Source organism: Gavia stellata, chromosome 9, assembly GCF_030936135.1.
Source record: "Gavia stellata isolate bGavSte3 chromosome 9, bGavSte3.hap2, whole genome shotgun sequence".
Classification (NCBI taxonomy): domain Eukaryota; kingdom Metazoa; phylum Chordata; class Aves; order Gaviiformes; family Gaviidae; genus Gavia; species Gavia stellata.
The window spans coordinates 3,362,712-3,378,647 of record NC_082602.1 but is presented as its reverse complement, the minus strand read 5'-3'; the positions used below and the strand labels follow the sequence as shown (position 1 = coordinate 3,378,647).

Sequence of the window (15,936 nt, the reverse complement as noted above, 5' to 3'; positions counted from 1 at the left end):
TCTGTCCCCCTGTTGTGCTGTTGGTGTCTGTGTTGCAGGGTAGTCTGATCTCTCTTCCCCACCCTAAAACTATTCAGAGTAACTGGTTGTTTGACCTCTTGCTTCAGGAGATTGAAGTATTTGTCATCCCTGGAAAAGGGTCTTTTAGCAGCTGACCCTTTGCTGTGCCTGTTTCGAGTTTCAAGCCGGGAGCTCACGTGGTTCCTGTGTCACTATTAAATCCTGCACCAGCTACTGCCATAAATCAATGCACTTGGGAGACAAAGGGGCTGAGCCATGCTCCTCCCCAAGAGCGTTCAGCTCCTTTTCGAAAATTTTTATGTACAACGTGCTTTCAGCCCAGCATTATCTGCCCTCCCCTTTTGCAGCCCATTAGTGCTGTGTGTTTCCAACTGAGACACAAAGTTTGGGTCTGAGAATGTGTTTAATAGTAATTTGTGGTATGAGCATCTTCTGCACCTGCCTGCCTAGATTATGAAGTGAAATAAATAAGCTTGGTTTCCAGGAAGCACATATGGTGATAAAAATCTGTGTGATCAGATTTACAACAGCCATATACGAGGACAGTTTGATGTGGAGGATTTTTCACTGCTAATGGCAGTGGCTTTTATTTTAAGCCCTTTTTTTTTTTTTTTACATTAAAAATTTTATTACAAAAAATTTAACAGTAAGGCAGTTTCTCAATTGTCAGTCACTGTGAGCCAAACAGTTTTCAATCATCTTTAATACAAAACTAGATTCACCCAGGAGCCACGCTCTTGATCCAAAAGCCCTTTGAGAAACGAAGGGGTAAGGCAGAAAGCAGCAGCACCACTGGTGTAATCCCTTACACATTTAGTGTCAGGTGCATGAACACAACTGCAGTGGAGAAAGAGGAAATATGGATTGGCTGCAGCTTAACAAAATAAGCTTACCCTTTCTAATAATCTGGAATGTTTTGGTCTGATGTCCCTCAGCAGACTTCAGTTTTGAGGGATTATTTTTTTTAAACCAAGTGAAATTTTCCACTGTCAGAAGACAAACTATTTTTCTTCCCCAAAGAATTGCAAGTAAGTCATTGAGTACTTCACTGCTTTAACAAGTCATGCACTAAAACATTTTTACTCCCCAAGCAATGCCTCTTAGAGACCGTTCTTAAAATGCCGTTTAACACTGCAAGTACTCGATGGTAGTTGAGGTGAGGGAGGTAAGTGTTTAGCAAACTTCCCCAGACATTCTGCAACTTCTCTTGAGCTTGTCATTCATCTGTTGGTGGCGGCTGAACAGAGATCGAGGAGGGGGGGGAACCAACCCCATTGCTTAATATAACGAAACTGTGATTTCTCATTGCTTCAACCCTTCCCTTCTTCATTCAACACGTAAGAGACCATAGTGTTTTCTTCCACTATGGCCGTACCTAAAGCAGTCACTGACACTTTTTATTCAGTATTTCTCTTTTACCTTACATAAATTGTACAACTTGTAGCTTTTAATTATTTAAATGCCCAGTAACTCCTCTGCTCACTTTAGAAAAAAACAGCTTTTCTGTACTAGCAAAACCAGATGCTGTTTTCTAAACGTATTCATGGTGGCAACACTTTGATTTCTGTTTGTGCTTCTTAACTATGCAGGATTGGCTTTTCTGAAAGCATTTATAGATGCCTCGGAGCTACTGAGAGAAAATTAGTGCCCCAAAGGTAAGATTCCGAACGCCACACGGTTCGGTTCGTTGTCTTCTTTTACTTGCAGGGAAGTGGCAGGACTTCCCTCCTGCCATGGTTACCTTTTTTTGGAGCTTAAGAAAGTAAAGCTGGGAAAGAGAAAACCATGGATAGGAGGCGATGAATGACACTGTGTGAAAGGGAGAAAACTCAGGTAAGTAGAAATGTTACGGTTTTTTTTTAATGATTACAATTTATTGATCAAAAATATACTCTGATAGCCCATTTCTTTGGTAAATCTATTTATATCAGATACTGCTCTAGTGTACCAGTTACTTTGAACAGATGAGCAGTACAGATCATGAGGTGGAACTATTTCTGATTTTTCTTTTTATTTGTTTTGTTAAGTAAGTTCTGGATAGATTTTTGTTTCACACCTGCCAAAAGCACAGGCAAAATGCAAGACGGTGCAGGGCTAAGGATAAACAGTTACGTAGGTCCCATCAATAACAGGCTCAGAAGAAACTTAACAATGCATTTTCCAGCAAAGATTTTAAAGTGTCTTCTGTGAAAGTATGCAGTTCCTCAAACTATAGTACCTTAAACTGCATTCTCAGTATTCCAGAGGTATTTCTAACATGTTAACAGTTGGTTTCATCTACATTTTGGCTCAATTTTCAAGATTTTATTGAGGCAGAAAATCCAATTAACTAAAATTGGAATTTTTTCCTTGGTAAAGACTTCAGGCTTGACCCCTAAATCAGTAAAACCATCATCATCCAGAAAATCAGACTGTTTAGGTAGAGTCTGGTGCAGCTCACTGATTCTTGTCCTTGTGCTAGTGGAATATTTATTTAAGACGTTTTGCTAAAAAACCTGCTGTCGAAGAGAAACGGCTTAGGAAAGCGAACCTCCCTGCAGCCTCTCCCCACCCTGCTTAGCTCTTCCTGTGCTGGGGGGCAGCGGGGACGGCAGTTATTCCTCCCGCAGCAATCTGACAAGCGGAACAGAAGTTCAACAGCTACAGCAGCCACAGTCTCATCTCCCTCAGAGGTTTCAACTTCATCTCAGTGTAAGGATGACTCATCTCAAACTAAGGTCCCTGAAAGTCACTGTGAGTGAGTTCTTCCAGTGCGGGCACCGCTGACTTTGGGGATGCTTTTTCTGTGTAGGTGGCACGAATCAGAACAGCTCCAGCCCTGGCTCGTGGGAAGAGCAGCAGTGAAGTGAGCAGCACCAGAGCCTCTGGAGGGAGGGCCCTTCCCAGCGCTTCCTCGCTCTCACGAGCGCCGGGGACAGCTAAGGAGAGGGGAGGCAGCGCAAGGTGCATCACTGCAGTGGAGGTGGCCTCTGCAAGGTAAGTGACACCAAACTGTCCAGCACAGGCACCTTCTCTGGCATCCTGTGCAAACAGCTGCCCCGTGACTGAAGGCATGTCACTGCTACAGCCTGCATTCAGCATCCGCAGCAGAAAAAATCATTTGCAAAATAAAAAGCATCTAAAAAAGATTTAGGATTATAAATAGGCCATCTATTTCTCACAAAACCTTAAGAGCTGGGAGGACGAGGGTGGAGAGCATTCCGTGAGGACTGTGTATCACCTCATCACCTGAAGTCTCATAACCAATTTGAAATTCCAGTGTCCTAAGGCACAACTACTTTGATTAACGAAGATGGTAACATTCCCATCCCCGCTGCCCAAGGAGCAGATGTAAGAGTTGACTACTAAGACAGAATAAAAGCAGCATTTGTTTATGTGGACACACATTAAAGAAAAAAAAAAAAAGGAGAAGGAGGGAAGATGGGCTGTAATTGTTGTCAGGCTGCTCTGATGCAGGCACGTGTGTGACAACACTGCTGAAGCATCTCATCTATGCGTATGTAACTGCTGGCTCACGTTTTCAAGGTTAAGAGCCAAATTCACCGCACAGGCTGAGAAGGAAGACAGTTTAAGAATTGGGGCTTTTGTGGAAGTGGAAAACCAAGCTAAAACATTGTAATAACTCGTTCCCCAGAGAAACACCAACCATGCCCACAGCTCTCAACAGTAGCGGTCAGGCACTCTAAAAAAGTGAGGAGGCGAATGTCTGGAAATTGAGGATGAACTGGTTTAATTCAGCCTTTCTTAGAAGGGAGCCCTCCTGTGAAATCATCCCTCCCTTAGCAGACTGACAGTTGCGAGGAGGACTCTAAGCGAGCAATCACTGGCTTTCTATGCTGATCAGACGGGCGATGGTAAGGGAACACCACACACAATACGGCTGTTAGTTGTGGCCCTGATCTGTATTTTGTCCTTTTGTTTTCTGTAACACTCATAGACCTTAAAAATCAATATATTCTGTTCATAAAACCTTAAGGGGATATTTTAGAGGGAACTAAAAACAAGTTTGTTTTGTCCACAGATGAAACACCGGTGTAGTTGAAGACTGAACCTGTAGTGGAGTGTTAGTCAATTGTAAACTGTAGGAGATGTGTGCATTTTACACAGACTGAATACAGAAGAGACAAAAGAGGAGTCTGCATCATTCCAACTCTGATAAAGTGCATGGCCTTCGGAATTCCTGTCCCCGCTCGTGGAGCCATTTATTGGATACTGCAAAGACATAAAGGTATCTGATCACTGCACCTGGTTAGCGTGCGCCTCTGTTTAAGCTAAATATAGGCTATTGGCCAACTTTCGGTTAAGCCCAGGATTATCTTCATTTTCTAAAGTATTTTAATACATGCACACAAACATGAAGTTGGTCTAATCAATCCAAGAGGGAAAAAAAAACTTCCAATAGCTGCAAAACTACAGAAGACTATTAAAGTAGATATAGTATTGCATGTATTTTATATATACAATAACATAGGCTACTATATTCTGTAACTTATAATTATATATAGAGATTGAGATGAAGTAGATATAAAGTAGATTTCTTTATAAAGGACCTAATTTCTGCCTGCTTTTTATTCCACCATGAAGTCCAGAGGAAAAAGAAAACCAAGACAACCCACCACCAAGCCCCAGGCCTCCAGGTCATAGGCAGCGAGAACAACGTGAGGGGTACTTACCCCATTTGTTTCCAACTAGTACTGGGCAGGCCGCATGTCGCGTGCTGTAATCTCCTTCTCCGCTCGGAAAGAGATTGTACCAGAATACAGCTGTTCCCTGGAAATTGCAGTGGAAACCCTCAGCGTTTTGCTCTGTGCGAAACATGCTTTCACACTAACTTACTTAACGGTAAGGCAAAGATAGGTGTATTTCTATTTCAGACATTCTTTTTAAATGGAAAGCTCTTTTGCATAGTCTAACATTTGCTTTCTTAAGGAATGAGCCTCCTTTGACTCATTCTGTGTCTATATATACACTTGGCTGTTAATTTTTTTAAGCCCTAAGCCAGTTTCATTCAACTCTGACCAATTTAGAAAGCAAGATGATTTACTAAAAATGCACAGCAGACCAGAAAAGAAAGACCTTATTCGTGACCTTTCTGTGGGAAAAAAAAAAACATAACAGGAACAAGCGATTTCAGGGAGAATTCCCTACAGCCACCTCAACACTAAACCTACTTACAGATTTGAGTATTTTCAAAATGTGTTTTGAAGTATTGTAATGTTTTGCAAAATCTACGCATTAGAAGCAGTTAAGTCCAAAACGTAACTGTGTGTTAACACGCAGAACATCAGAGGCCCTTGGAATCGCCAGCGCTACTCCAGTCGCTTCACTTAATTTTAAGTACCTCTGTGCTCCCATGAACAGTGCTCCAATCTTCTTTATATAAACCCATTTTAAAGCTTCTTGGTAAACGTTTGTGCATCTGTTCTATTTTTGAGTAGGTGGAGAGAGGAGCGGTTACACCGGATAAAAGAACCCTGCTTACCTTTTTAGGCCAAACACTAGCTCCTACTTCAGGAAAGACAGTAGCTCCCCCTGCTGACACATCGCTCATCTGAAAAAGCGGGGAAAGGCACAGGTAAGTCGCAAGCCGACACTCTCCCAAGCGTTGCGTTTTAGTAAAATAAAACTAGGTTACTGAACAACTTAATTTCTACCTCCCAGTCAGTGAGAAAAGGCTGCGTGATGAACAGCCTTAAATAAGGCTGAAACCCACCCGCTTCGTTCAAAGTGCAACAGCCAGCCTTGTCCCTGAACGTTACACGCCTAAATGTTTTGGCAGTGAGCATGCTATAAATACCGATGCAGACATAAAACCGAATAGACAGGCAAATAATTTAAGCGGATGCTCACCGCTGAGGGGAAAAAAAACCCTCCTTAAGAACACACAGAAGAACCATTACTTACGGGTACAAAGACACCCCGTATGTATTACCACTAAGTTAGTGGCTGCCTTAATTTGCAAGTCACTTCAGTAAAAAAAATGTAGTGAAATCATTCAGTGGTACATGGAATATGCAGTGACAGATATTTTTGGCACTAGCACATGACAGAAATACATCACTTACATAAAACAACCAAGTAGCAATTCTGTTGCCTGTTCCCAATTCCTTAAAAGCATCTGGCTCATCTTTCTGTGAATAAAAGCAAGCAGATCTCATAAGCATTTTGTTTTGATTATTGAGAGGAGCCAATGACACAGCTGCAGAGCCAGCAGCAGACAAACTCATGCAGAAAAATTAATTCAGTCCCTCTATTTGGAAGGCGGGGAGAATGCACTATGGGTGTATCTATTCATTTCATTTAAATAAACCAGGTATTTTAAAATTCTGTAGGACAGGGAAGGCATAAGCCCAAATTGCTAATGGGTAAGAACAACTGTACTCTCTGAAAATAAGTATATAAATCCTCTTCGCAGCCACAGACTTCATTATTTCATTACGCTCACTCATCCCCTCTTGTCCTTGGCCAAGACGAGCAACAGCGCAGGCAGCTCTTCAAGTCCCAGGCTCACCAAGAATCACGCTCCAGCAGAGCTCTACCATGGGGGCAGCTCCAAGCATGCCCTGAGGGCAGCTGCTGGCCCTACTCCCTCGGGGGTGGTTCTGCCTCTGTGGCCCTCACCCCCCTTCCTGCTCCAACCTTTCCCACCTGGAGCTGGAGCCATGGGTGCCAGCTGCTGTGCCAGGCAGGCTGCTGCTCGACCTAGCTGGCCTTCTGCACTCCTCCCTGGCGCACAAGCGTTTTGGAGTGCCATTAAAAATCCAACAAGTGATTCATTAAGCGGTGCGTGATCCCAGCCGCAGGGCGCCTGTGGCAGCCCTTCCTGAAACTTTCCACAGGACTAAGGTGTGTCCCTGCCTGAACGCACGTGGCGTGGCTGCAACAGCACCAGCCCAGCGCTGTGTTCAAAGGCGAGGCCTCCTCCCCACTGCGCTCTGGCACTTTACTGTTGCTCTTTTCATTACAGCTGGGAAGAAGGGAGGAAGCCGAGTGGACCTCAGCAAAGCAGGAGCTTGTAACAGGCTAACAAACTAGCCAAGAGATCCATTTGGGCAACTAAGAGGTTTTTATCACTTGACTTACAAGAGAAAAAACCCATTTTGATGAGTTAATGAGACTAACTTTTGTCACACCTCACAGCCCACCCCCTGTGACCACTATTTGTGTGTGCTAAAATTTCAGCAATCATTGCTCCAGAAATTAACCCATGCATTTCCAAACAAAAACTGTTAATTGTTTGCAATGCTTTTGAGCATGTGCTTACAGAGCAGAGATTCTGATTAATAGTTTGGTGGCTTGGATTCACGGCGTAAGGTTAATCGGAAGGTGTTAAATCACACGTAAGTATGCCCAATAAAGAACCAACTGAATTCAGTGGCATTATTTCCAGCAGTCTGCAATTTAAGCTGGAATAGAAATAGATTGGGAATTTAAATCAAATTAAAAACAATGACGAGATGAGAAGACCTCAGTAGACTTTTTCCAGTTTCAGGAGTCTGCTAGCAATCAGCATGTAAACAACAGTAACAGAGCACTTCTTTCTTACTTATATTTTCAAAATTTCTCCAACAGCGTGCAAGACACCCGTGTCTCGGCTCTGGGGGAAGGGGTTCTCTCTCGGCATCGCAGGCCTACACGGTAAGCTGCAATGCAAGTTTTCCTATGCTGCCTACAAAGCCTTCCCCACAGAAAAGGGCATTAAGCTCTCACCCACGCAGCCACGTCTGCCTTATTCAGCAACGCTCTGCACTGCGGACACAGTTAGGGTAGCTTCAGTGCATGGATGCATGTTAGCTGAGGCCACCGTCATCTGCCACACATGTCAGGAGCACAGGATATACGCCAAGTTTTTATACAGTTAAGCTGTATATCCTTCAGTGATGTAAAACAAAACGGCTTTACATGGCCAGTACCCTGGCTAGCTAGAATATTTGTAAATGTTTCTCCAGCTTTAGAATAAAGCTAATAATGCCCTTTGCTCTGTAAAGAACTATCAGTCATCTCCTTAGAATTATTCTTTTTAAATTAAGTTTTAGAAGAAAAGCCTTGTTGCTCTCTGTAATGCCTAAAATAATTATCAGTTCAGCTGGTGGTTTAGAGGGCTTTCTCCACTAACATGGATTAGAAAAGTTGAAGAGCTACAAAATTTACTGCACATTAAAGAATAAAAACTGTGCCAGAGCCAAGAGGCCCAGGCTTCACCAGGTGGCTATCTCTCCTCCATCTCTTTACTTGCCCGTGCAAAGTCAAAGTGGGGTTCATACTGTCCTCCCACTCCGTAATTTGCCACCTGAAAAAGAGAAACACAGTGCTTGTGAAGAAGAAAGAGGTGGAGACAGGAAACAGGACTTACCCTTCCAAAATCAAAATGAGGCTCATACTGGCCTCCTACTCCGTAGTTGGCTACCTACAGTGAAAGGAGAAGCACAAAATCTAGTAAAGCAGTATCTTATCCAGACAAGAATTTGACCATCATCTACAACCTTTCGATAGGTGATGTTTAAAAATCAAGCCATAGGAAATTGCAAGTCTCTGCCAGTTAACCCATACTGTACGCAGCAAAGTCCTGCTAGGTTTATTCACAGATAGCTCTGACTTCACCCAGACTCCTCATCAAGTGTAGAGCCAGAACCGGACCCCGAGCTTTAGGGTCTCAGCCCCTCAGTCTGCCTTTGCAGTTCTCAACTGGACACAGCTCCCAGCAAAGCCACAGCTGAACCTTCTCTTCTTCCCCAGGCTCATCTTTCCCTGAAAGCTCTTCTGTCCACTCCCAGCTGAATGGTAAAGACATTCCCCCATTTCTGAGTGCCTGATGCTGTCTGATCGAATGATAATCACAGAACCTGACCCCAAAACTTTTGAAACTCCTGAACACCTGGACAGCCCCGGGCTCCAAGGAGCGCCAAGATGTTTGGCTACAGGAGCAGCAGCACATCCAAGACTGGCACCCACAAGATGCAGTGTACTCTGGGTAAGGAATCTGGTACTTCCCTAGGGCAGAAAAATATTTTTGTTCTGTAGAAATTTTACAAGCTATATTCTCCTCAAAATAGGTCACGGAGCTTTTACATCATTCAAGTTTGAATCACTTTTTGATCTCTATGTCAATAAAGAGGATCCACTGTCCTTTTTGCTGATTGATTTTTTTTTTTTTTTTTTTCATCTGTGTAGTCATAACCAAGTTTCAAGCAGCTGCTTGGGCATTTTATCATCCGGGGCCTTGATGGAGTAGCACAACAGCTTTCAGGAACCACTTTCTAAGTGGCTTTCTAGGTATTCATGCTTTCTCAGCATCAGTGAAGCAGCTGTTCATTTAAAAGCCTCAAGCAAAAATGATTAAAATAAAATTTACTCAAGTTACACGTACAGTCGGTCTTTCCCACGTTATAGAGACACCAGACACAGTATTGGCCTTCTGGGACCGAGGATGGGGTGGCAAATCTTAACACCCCTTCTCTCCCCCCTTCCTTAGGTATTGGCCACTATCACCACAGCAGCAAGGTTTGACCCTGCAGCAATGAAACTCAGTTCCATCAAATCAGCTGCCCCTGGGCTGAACGAGCTTTTGGGGCCACCTCACCCCACTACCCGAGGGGGCATGGTGCTGCACATAAAGCTGTCCAAAATGAAATGCCAAGCGACATTCACTACCGTGCTTGTCCTAACAGTTTACCTGTAGTTCCTCTGCTGTGGAGACATCAAGTCCTGTTAGGTCCTGTATCCTTGTGTTAATGCGAGATACCACAGGGCTTTCATATCCAGACAACCAAGCGCTAAGTGGGGGGGGAAATAAATTAATAAAATACAGTAGTAATAGGCAGTAAGCTAGCAGCACAAATGCAACATTTGCAATGACTTCAAATTTGAGATTATTTTTTAGTACTTCTTAAGAATTTGGTAGGATGATCAGAAGTATTTCCAGGGCATTATAAAGACCTGCATTTAATAAACATGTTTTCTGGAAAGAGCATTTACACCACTGGTTTAAGGAAGCTCTAAAACTAAGGGTGTTAATTCCCACGCTGGCCTACCAAATGACTGAAGAAAATGTTCCAAACAGTGAAATTTGCTTCAAGCTCTTTTAGAAAACAGGCGCAAACCACTTTTGCTCTTACCCATTCCAAACAGCTAATTTAGACCCTGCATTTGATGCATTTTGAAGCAACACTTGGGAAAGGAAAAGGTGAGTTACTTTATTTAGCATACGCAGAGCCTATGTGACTGTAACTCAGCTCTTCCATACGTCATGCACTTACAGGCAAGCGTACTGTGATCTGTCCTTTCACATTACTTACTTACCTGTGCAGTAGTACTAAAAATCATTATGAAAACAATTAAATAATGCATAAAATTCTTTATCATTTTCCCCATTGAACAATTTCTACCAAAACAGCCTAGTACAAATTTGGGATTTAGTACATGATTTTTAAGGGGAAAAAACCAAAAACCCACAACTTTTTTTTTTTTAAATATAAATGTGAGAAGTCAGCCTTACAGTTCCAAAAGCATCTTCAAAATGTCTGCCTCCTACTCTATAAATTAGAGCTTTTCAACTAGACATACTGCATTTCAAATAACTGGCAAAGTAGTCAGCAAGAAAGGTATGAACAGGTAGAGAAGCAGTTCTACAGGAGAATGACTGCCTTCACCCAGACCCAGTGTAGCATTTTCTACTCTAAGTGGTTGCTCAGTTTTGAAAGCTGCATGACTGGGAAGCAGCTCTGTCATCCAAAAGCAGCCACATACCCCGAGTAGCGGTATTTGGCAGAAAAGGGCACAAGCTTAGGCTAACCGCAGCTCTGCGCATCCCTGCTGGCCCCTTACCAGCTGTGAACACATCCAGTGGCTTACATGGAAACAAACACACACATGCATTTCATCTCTTTACAAGATAAACATTTTGTTCTTTTTGAAAAAATAGCAATTTCATCTACTCAGTCATCATTCTTGTCTTTAAAAACCACGCATCTGCTCGCATGATGCTTGTTTTTCTTGCTGCTTTACTCAGCCCATTCTAGCCCATGCACCTTCATTTTACCTGGTCCTCTTTTCCCTCTCTTGGTACGCTCACCACATCCCTGGTCCTCATCTCTGTTTACCTTGGCAGTCCTCTACTAGTGGCTAATAAGGATGATAATATTGACAATTTGGGCCCTACTGTCCCCCTTTTTGCAGGAAACAAATGGAGGGAGACAGCTTGTGGTACCTTTTTTCCCTAGCATCTGACTCAGTTTTTTGGGCTCATCATCAGTGGTTCCTGCTACTTTTACAAGACTGCTGGACAGAAAAAAGAAAAAAAACCTATGCCCAGAGCCTAGCTGGCAGGTACATCATAGTATTTCTACACAAATGAACTTTCACATCTAGTCTAAATTAAGGTGGTTTTCTTTAATATAAAATTTGTATTTAAAAAAAAATACACCAAAACACTTTGCATGGGAGGAGCAGTAGCATGACATGTGACACAAGGCACTGACACAGGTTACAGAATCTCTACGAGCATTTTTTTTTTTTTTTAAAACTGACAAATAAACTATAGATAAAAAGAAAGCTTTCTCAGGACAGACTTGCACAAAGACATACAAAGATCCATCCACTTCTGAACACTGTTAGTATAAGGAAATGTTACAATGCGACTTTCATTTATGGTGGCAGGAGAATGCAAAGACTGCTTCTACAGAGCACTCCCAAAAGAAAAGCAGCTATGCAGCCACATGCTACGCAGCCATGTCAAACAGGCAACACTGACAAGCACTCCTAACTTCACACTTAATACCCAAGAAAAGCCCCAACGCAGCCATCAGGCAAGCCCGTTGAGCCTTCAAAGCGCAGGCTCCCACTACCTCTGTCCACTCTACCATAAAGGCCTTAAGGAAAAAAAAAAAGCAAGCTTTCTTACTATATTGATTATTTAGAACTGCAATGAATGCTCCGAGTATTTCAACAGGGAGAATACTACACCCTTTCACAAAGTACTATATGTATTTTAGCAATAAAATTAATCGCCCAAGGATACAAAGAAAGTCTATGAAAGGTAGAGGAAATAGGGAACTGAAATAGTATTTCAAGTGCCAGCTTGTCTGCTGGTTGCTGAGCAAAACTTAAGGGGAGGCCTGTGTGAAGAGTTACCGCCTGATTTAACCCTGTAAGCGCCAGGAACTCTGCTCCCACAAGGACAGAGAGCCCAGGAGGGCCTGCAGAACCCTGCACCCATTGTCCAGCATCAGGAGGTCTCTGCTGGCCACCTTTAGGATGCACGACAAGGGCCTCTTTTTCCTGCTCTTATCAAAAACAAAACAAAAAAACCATACACACACCCCCCCCCCCCCCCCCAAACAGCCTCCCTCACCAGTGGTGTATGTGATGCAGAATTAACAGCCTTGAATTGTGCTCAGCAAACTTTTTTCTTTTAATATACGCACAGTCCAAGGTTCAGCCCGATTCAGTAAACGCACACAAGGTTCTACTCTTCAATGTGCATTTGTTAAATTAAGTTGCTCACCTGACAACTTAACTCACATGAAAAGTGTTCTGTCCTGTTTTTGACCAGCTGACACCTGTGAGTGAGTCCACCATGGGTAGAAAACTCATTAACAAAAAGGGACAAGCTTATTTCTTGGGAAGTCGTTAAGCACAGCAGTTTAAGACATGGGTGACTACTTTTGGAGGAGTTGATATTTCCGTAAGCCAAAATTCCCAGACTACAAAGCAATAGCATTTTGGTGTCCCGCTTGGCTTTTTACAAAGACACCCATGAACTAAGCTAGTATGTTACAGTGATTGAAAGAATTTCATTAGAATGCTGAATTCATGTAGGGTGGTTTCTTCTTCCTCATGACAAGACCTGTCTTTTAACAACTTTTATATTCATTACAAACAGCTAGCAGTAATTACATTTACTTCCCCCCCCCCCCCTTATAATTCTGTATCAGGTATCTTATCAGAGATTTTTTCATAGCACAAGATTTACACGCAGAAATAATTTTAGACTAAGCAGTGTATTAGGAAAAAAACCTGACAACTGACCAGATTTACATGACATAGAAGGCCATATGTGCCCAAAACCTCATCTCCTTCTCCAACTGCACTGGTTGGTCTAGTACCAGACATTACAAAGGCCATGGCCTCAGTCTCAGCTACACATCAGCGCTGCACCACAGTATTTCAACACTGCTTTTGTAATGGTCGTTGGCCACACAAAATACTGACATTTATGTTCAAAAACTTTCTAAAACGCACTTCATATGTAAAAAGTATTAGTAGAGGTGCAACAGGGAGTGAATAAAAGCACAGACCGGTATTTATGAAGTGGAAACCTTAACATCATGAGCTACAAGCTCTGACTGGCTGCTGGGAGGAGAGGAAAAAAAAAAAAGCAGCTTCTTTAAAAGCAGTGTCAGAGCGGCTGAGTTTATTCTGGTTCTGCACACAGCACGGCTTGATGGTGCTCCTCCAGCTGCTGGCAAGGTGCCCCTTTTATACAGCCTGCCACGTACTGCACAGCGAACAGTAGTCCTCTCAAAGAGAGGAATGCTGTAATTTAGAAGTGCATTTGCTCGGAAAGAATGTTTGAAGGGGAAAGCAGTCATCTATTAAAAAAATAAAGCAAGCATTTTTTGGTTTTCAGGAGCAATGACTCATCTGGATTCCAAACCAGCTCCAACAGCTCTAACAGCAAGACATTTCTACCAGAGGTTCTGCAAGAGAAGTTCAGTGAGCTCGCGTTAATAACATGATCCTTCTGAAGCAGCCTGGCTTGGGGTTTTTGGGGGGGTGGCTTTTACCTCCTACTATAGCTTCAGGTGTCAAGTTCTCTTGAGAAGTATATACATCCTAAAACAATCTGCACATGGAGGAATGCGAAGGCAAGGGGAAGAAGCATGAGAAGGGAAGTTCCACTCCTCCCTCGAGTCCGTTCCTAGCCTCAAAAAATTGCCTTCACTAACCTCGCAATGTGCTGTGCCCCATTTACTTGTACGTTTCTTTGCAATTCTAATTTCAGCCTCCAATGAGATAAGGAATTAAAAAACTTAGCTCAGTAAATTCTGATTTAATTCTGTGAGCTCCTTAGATGTGCTGGAAAAAAGTCCCAGAGTGCCACCTTTTTGAGCGCCAAACCTTTAAACGTTTAAGGGTCTCATTCACCAGGTACGAGCCCCCAGGCTCTGTTCTGGGCTTGCGGCACGGCACACCGAGGAGGCAGCGGCACTTCGCAGACAATGGCTGCCCTTCTACTTCGTCACAGAGTCCCTAGGCAAGGCACAGCACACGCTTAATTCCAAAGTAAAGCCCTAGGAGAAATAGTTATTTTGTCATGTCGGAAGCCAACGAAGAGGCAATGGCAAGCGGGATATGGTTGCACTGTCGGCTGCACACATTCATGAGGGAATCTGCTTTTAATGATGGGTGTTGTCCAGTACTATTTTTTTCTGACTATGGCATCTGCAATAGTCTCAAGGCATAACACTTCCCACTAATGAAAAATCAAAACTCTAAATAAAAAGTCCTTTTACTGAGGATCATTCATTTAAATAGGGGCCAGTTACACATCTCAATTTCCATTAGTAATCTGGTCACCTTCTCCAATTCCTATTATTAGCCCATTAAGTTTGACAGAAACCGTGAGGGTACGTTCAAACAGACTAACAAGCCTCTTCAGTAAACGCCCCAGACTGGTCTGTGTCACAGAGGACAAATCCTGAGACTGAATAAATGCTTTCTTTAAAACACGCGGTCACCGATAACCGAGATAGGACATGGACAAACTTTAAAATTAAAAACTAAAAATAAAAACTAAATGCAACACATGTCAAACAGGAAGATGTATGTTCCTAAAGTCACTCTGGAGGGGGCCTGTGGAGGTAGTTTTAAGGAGCAAATACATAAGAGCTCACCAGGCAATTTCCAAAGGAGTCCCACCACCTGCATGAGCTCTGATGTGTAAGTAGGCCTGCACCTTGCTGAAGGTGCGAGGCAGTCTTCAACGTACAAAAATAAAAGTTTTCACCTTGCCACTGCTTGTAACAAGTGTGGCTTTAAGGATCGTTCAGCTACAATGGTCTTCTAGTTTCCGTGAGAGTTATAATCATTCCCGAATCAACCAACTTCTTGTGATCCCGTATTTGAAGCAGTTTTAGCTTTTTAAAGAAATACATAGCTAACTAACAACCCTGGAAGCTTAATCTTCTAGCCGTTCTAATTTCAGGTGTTTGTTCAAGGAAGCTGAAAGAACTGGTTTTCTATTCAAGCAGCAACTACTTTCAATCATTTAAACAAGGAAATTCTTTAAAATTATCAACTAGCTTTCATTTGCACTATTCCCACGTATTACAGCAGTTCATCGGTGCCTAGTTCTAAGCGGCGAGTATCAACACCTAATTTCAGCGGCAGAGGTGAACTACCCAGGCAGCCTTTTCCGCCGTTTGTTAGCGTGAGCAGAACCCCGCGCGGCACAGACATTTTAGTACGTTAGTTGCACTAAGACAAGCCATGCTAAGCAAGAGAGGGAACTTCCATCTTGGCTACCACTAACACGTAGAACTATTTTCTACTTCAGCAGCCGCTTGCTTTGTTAAATGACAGCTCAGTTTGCTTTAGGCCATTCTCTTTCTTCTCAAGAGAGACTAAGAACATAGAAGTTATGCAAAATCCTTATTTGCCCCACGTTTAGAGATGACGCGGTACAGTCCCAGAACAAACTTCCTCGGACTGGGTATACCTTTGGAAGACGCTCCCCTTACCTCTTAGAGACTCTGTAATGTGCTGTGGTCAGTTTCCCAGTCTCAGGGTCATGAACAGTAGCACGGCTCAGCTACAAAAAGAGAAAGGACAAGGGCTTACCCACCTAGTCGGCTGCTTTTTTGCCAAGCCACAGGTGTTTGAAAGGGTTCCGATTGGTCTGGATGGTATGCAATG

General features: G+C 43.0%; 1 protein-coding gene across 6 annotated transcripts in view; it reads right to left on the bottom strand.

The window, feature by feature from the left end:
* Positions 1 to 617: 617 nt before the first annotated feature.
* The window catches only part of P4HA1 (prolyl 4-hydroxylase subunit alpha 1), a 29,348-nt gene continuing 14,029 nt past the window's right edge, over positions 618 to 15,936 (bottom strand). Inside the window, exons 8-15 of one of the 6 annotated variants that reach the window (XM_059821037.1) lie at positions 15,762 to 15,832; positions 9,695 to 9,794; positions 8,375 to 8,428; positions 7,990 to 8,025; positions 6,087 to 6,176; positions 5,504 to 5,572; positions 4,695 to 4,791; positions 618 to 4,233 (exon numbers count right to left, since the gene is read on the bottom strand). In XM_059821037.1, coding sequence (XP_059677020.1) covers positions 4,163 to 4,233; positions 4,695 to 4,791; positions 5,504 to 5,572; positions 6,087 to 6,176; positions 7,990 to 8,025; positions 8,375 to 8,428; positions 9,695 to 9,794; positions 15,762 to 15,832 — 588 coding nt within the window. In that variant the 3' untranslated portion in view covers positions 618 to 4,162. Of the gene's footprint in view, positions 4,234 to 4,694; positions 4,792 to 5,503; positions 5,573 to 6,086; positions 6,177 to 7,989; positions 8,026 to 8,122; positions 8,429 to 9,694; positions 9,795 to 15,761; positions 15,833 to 15,936 lie in introns of those variants that run through there. The other 5 variants (XM_059821036.1, XM_009816196.2, XM_059821038.1 and 2 more) reach the window with 5 other exon arrangements.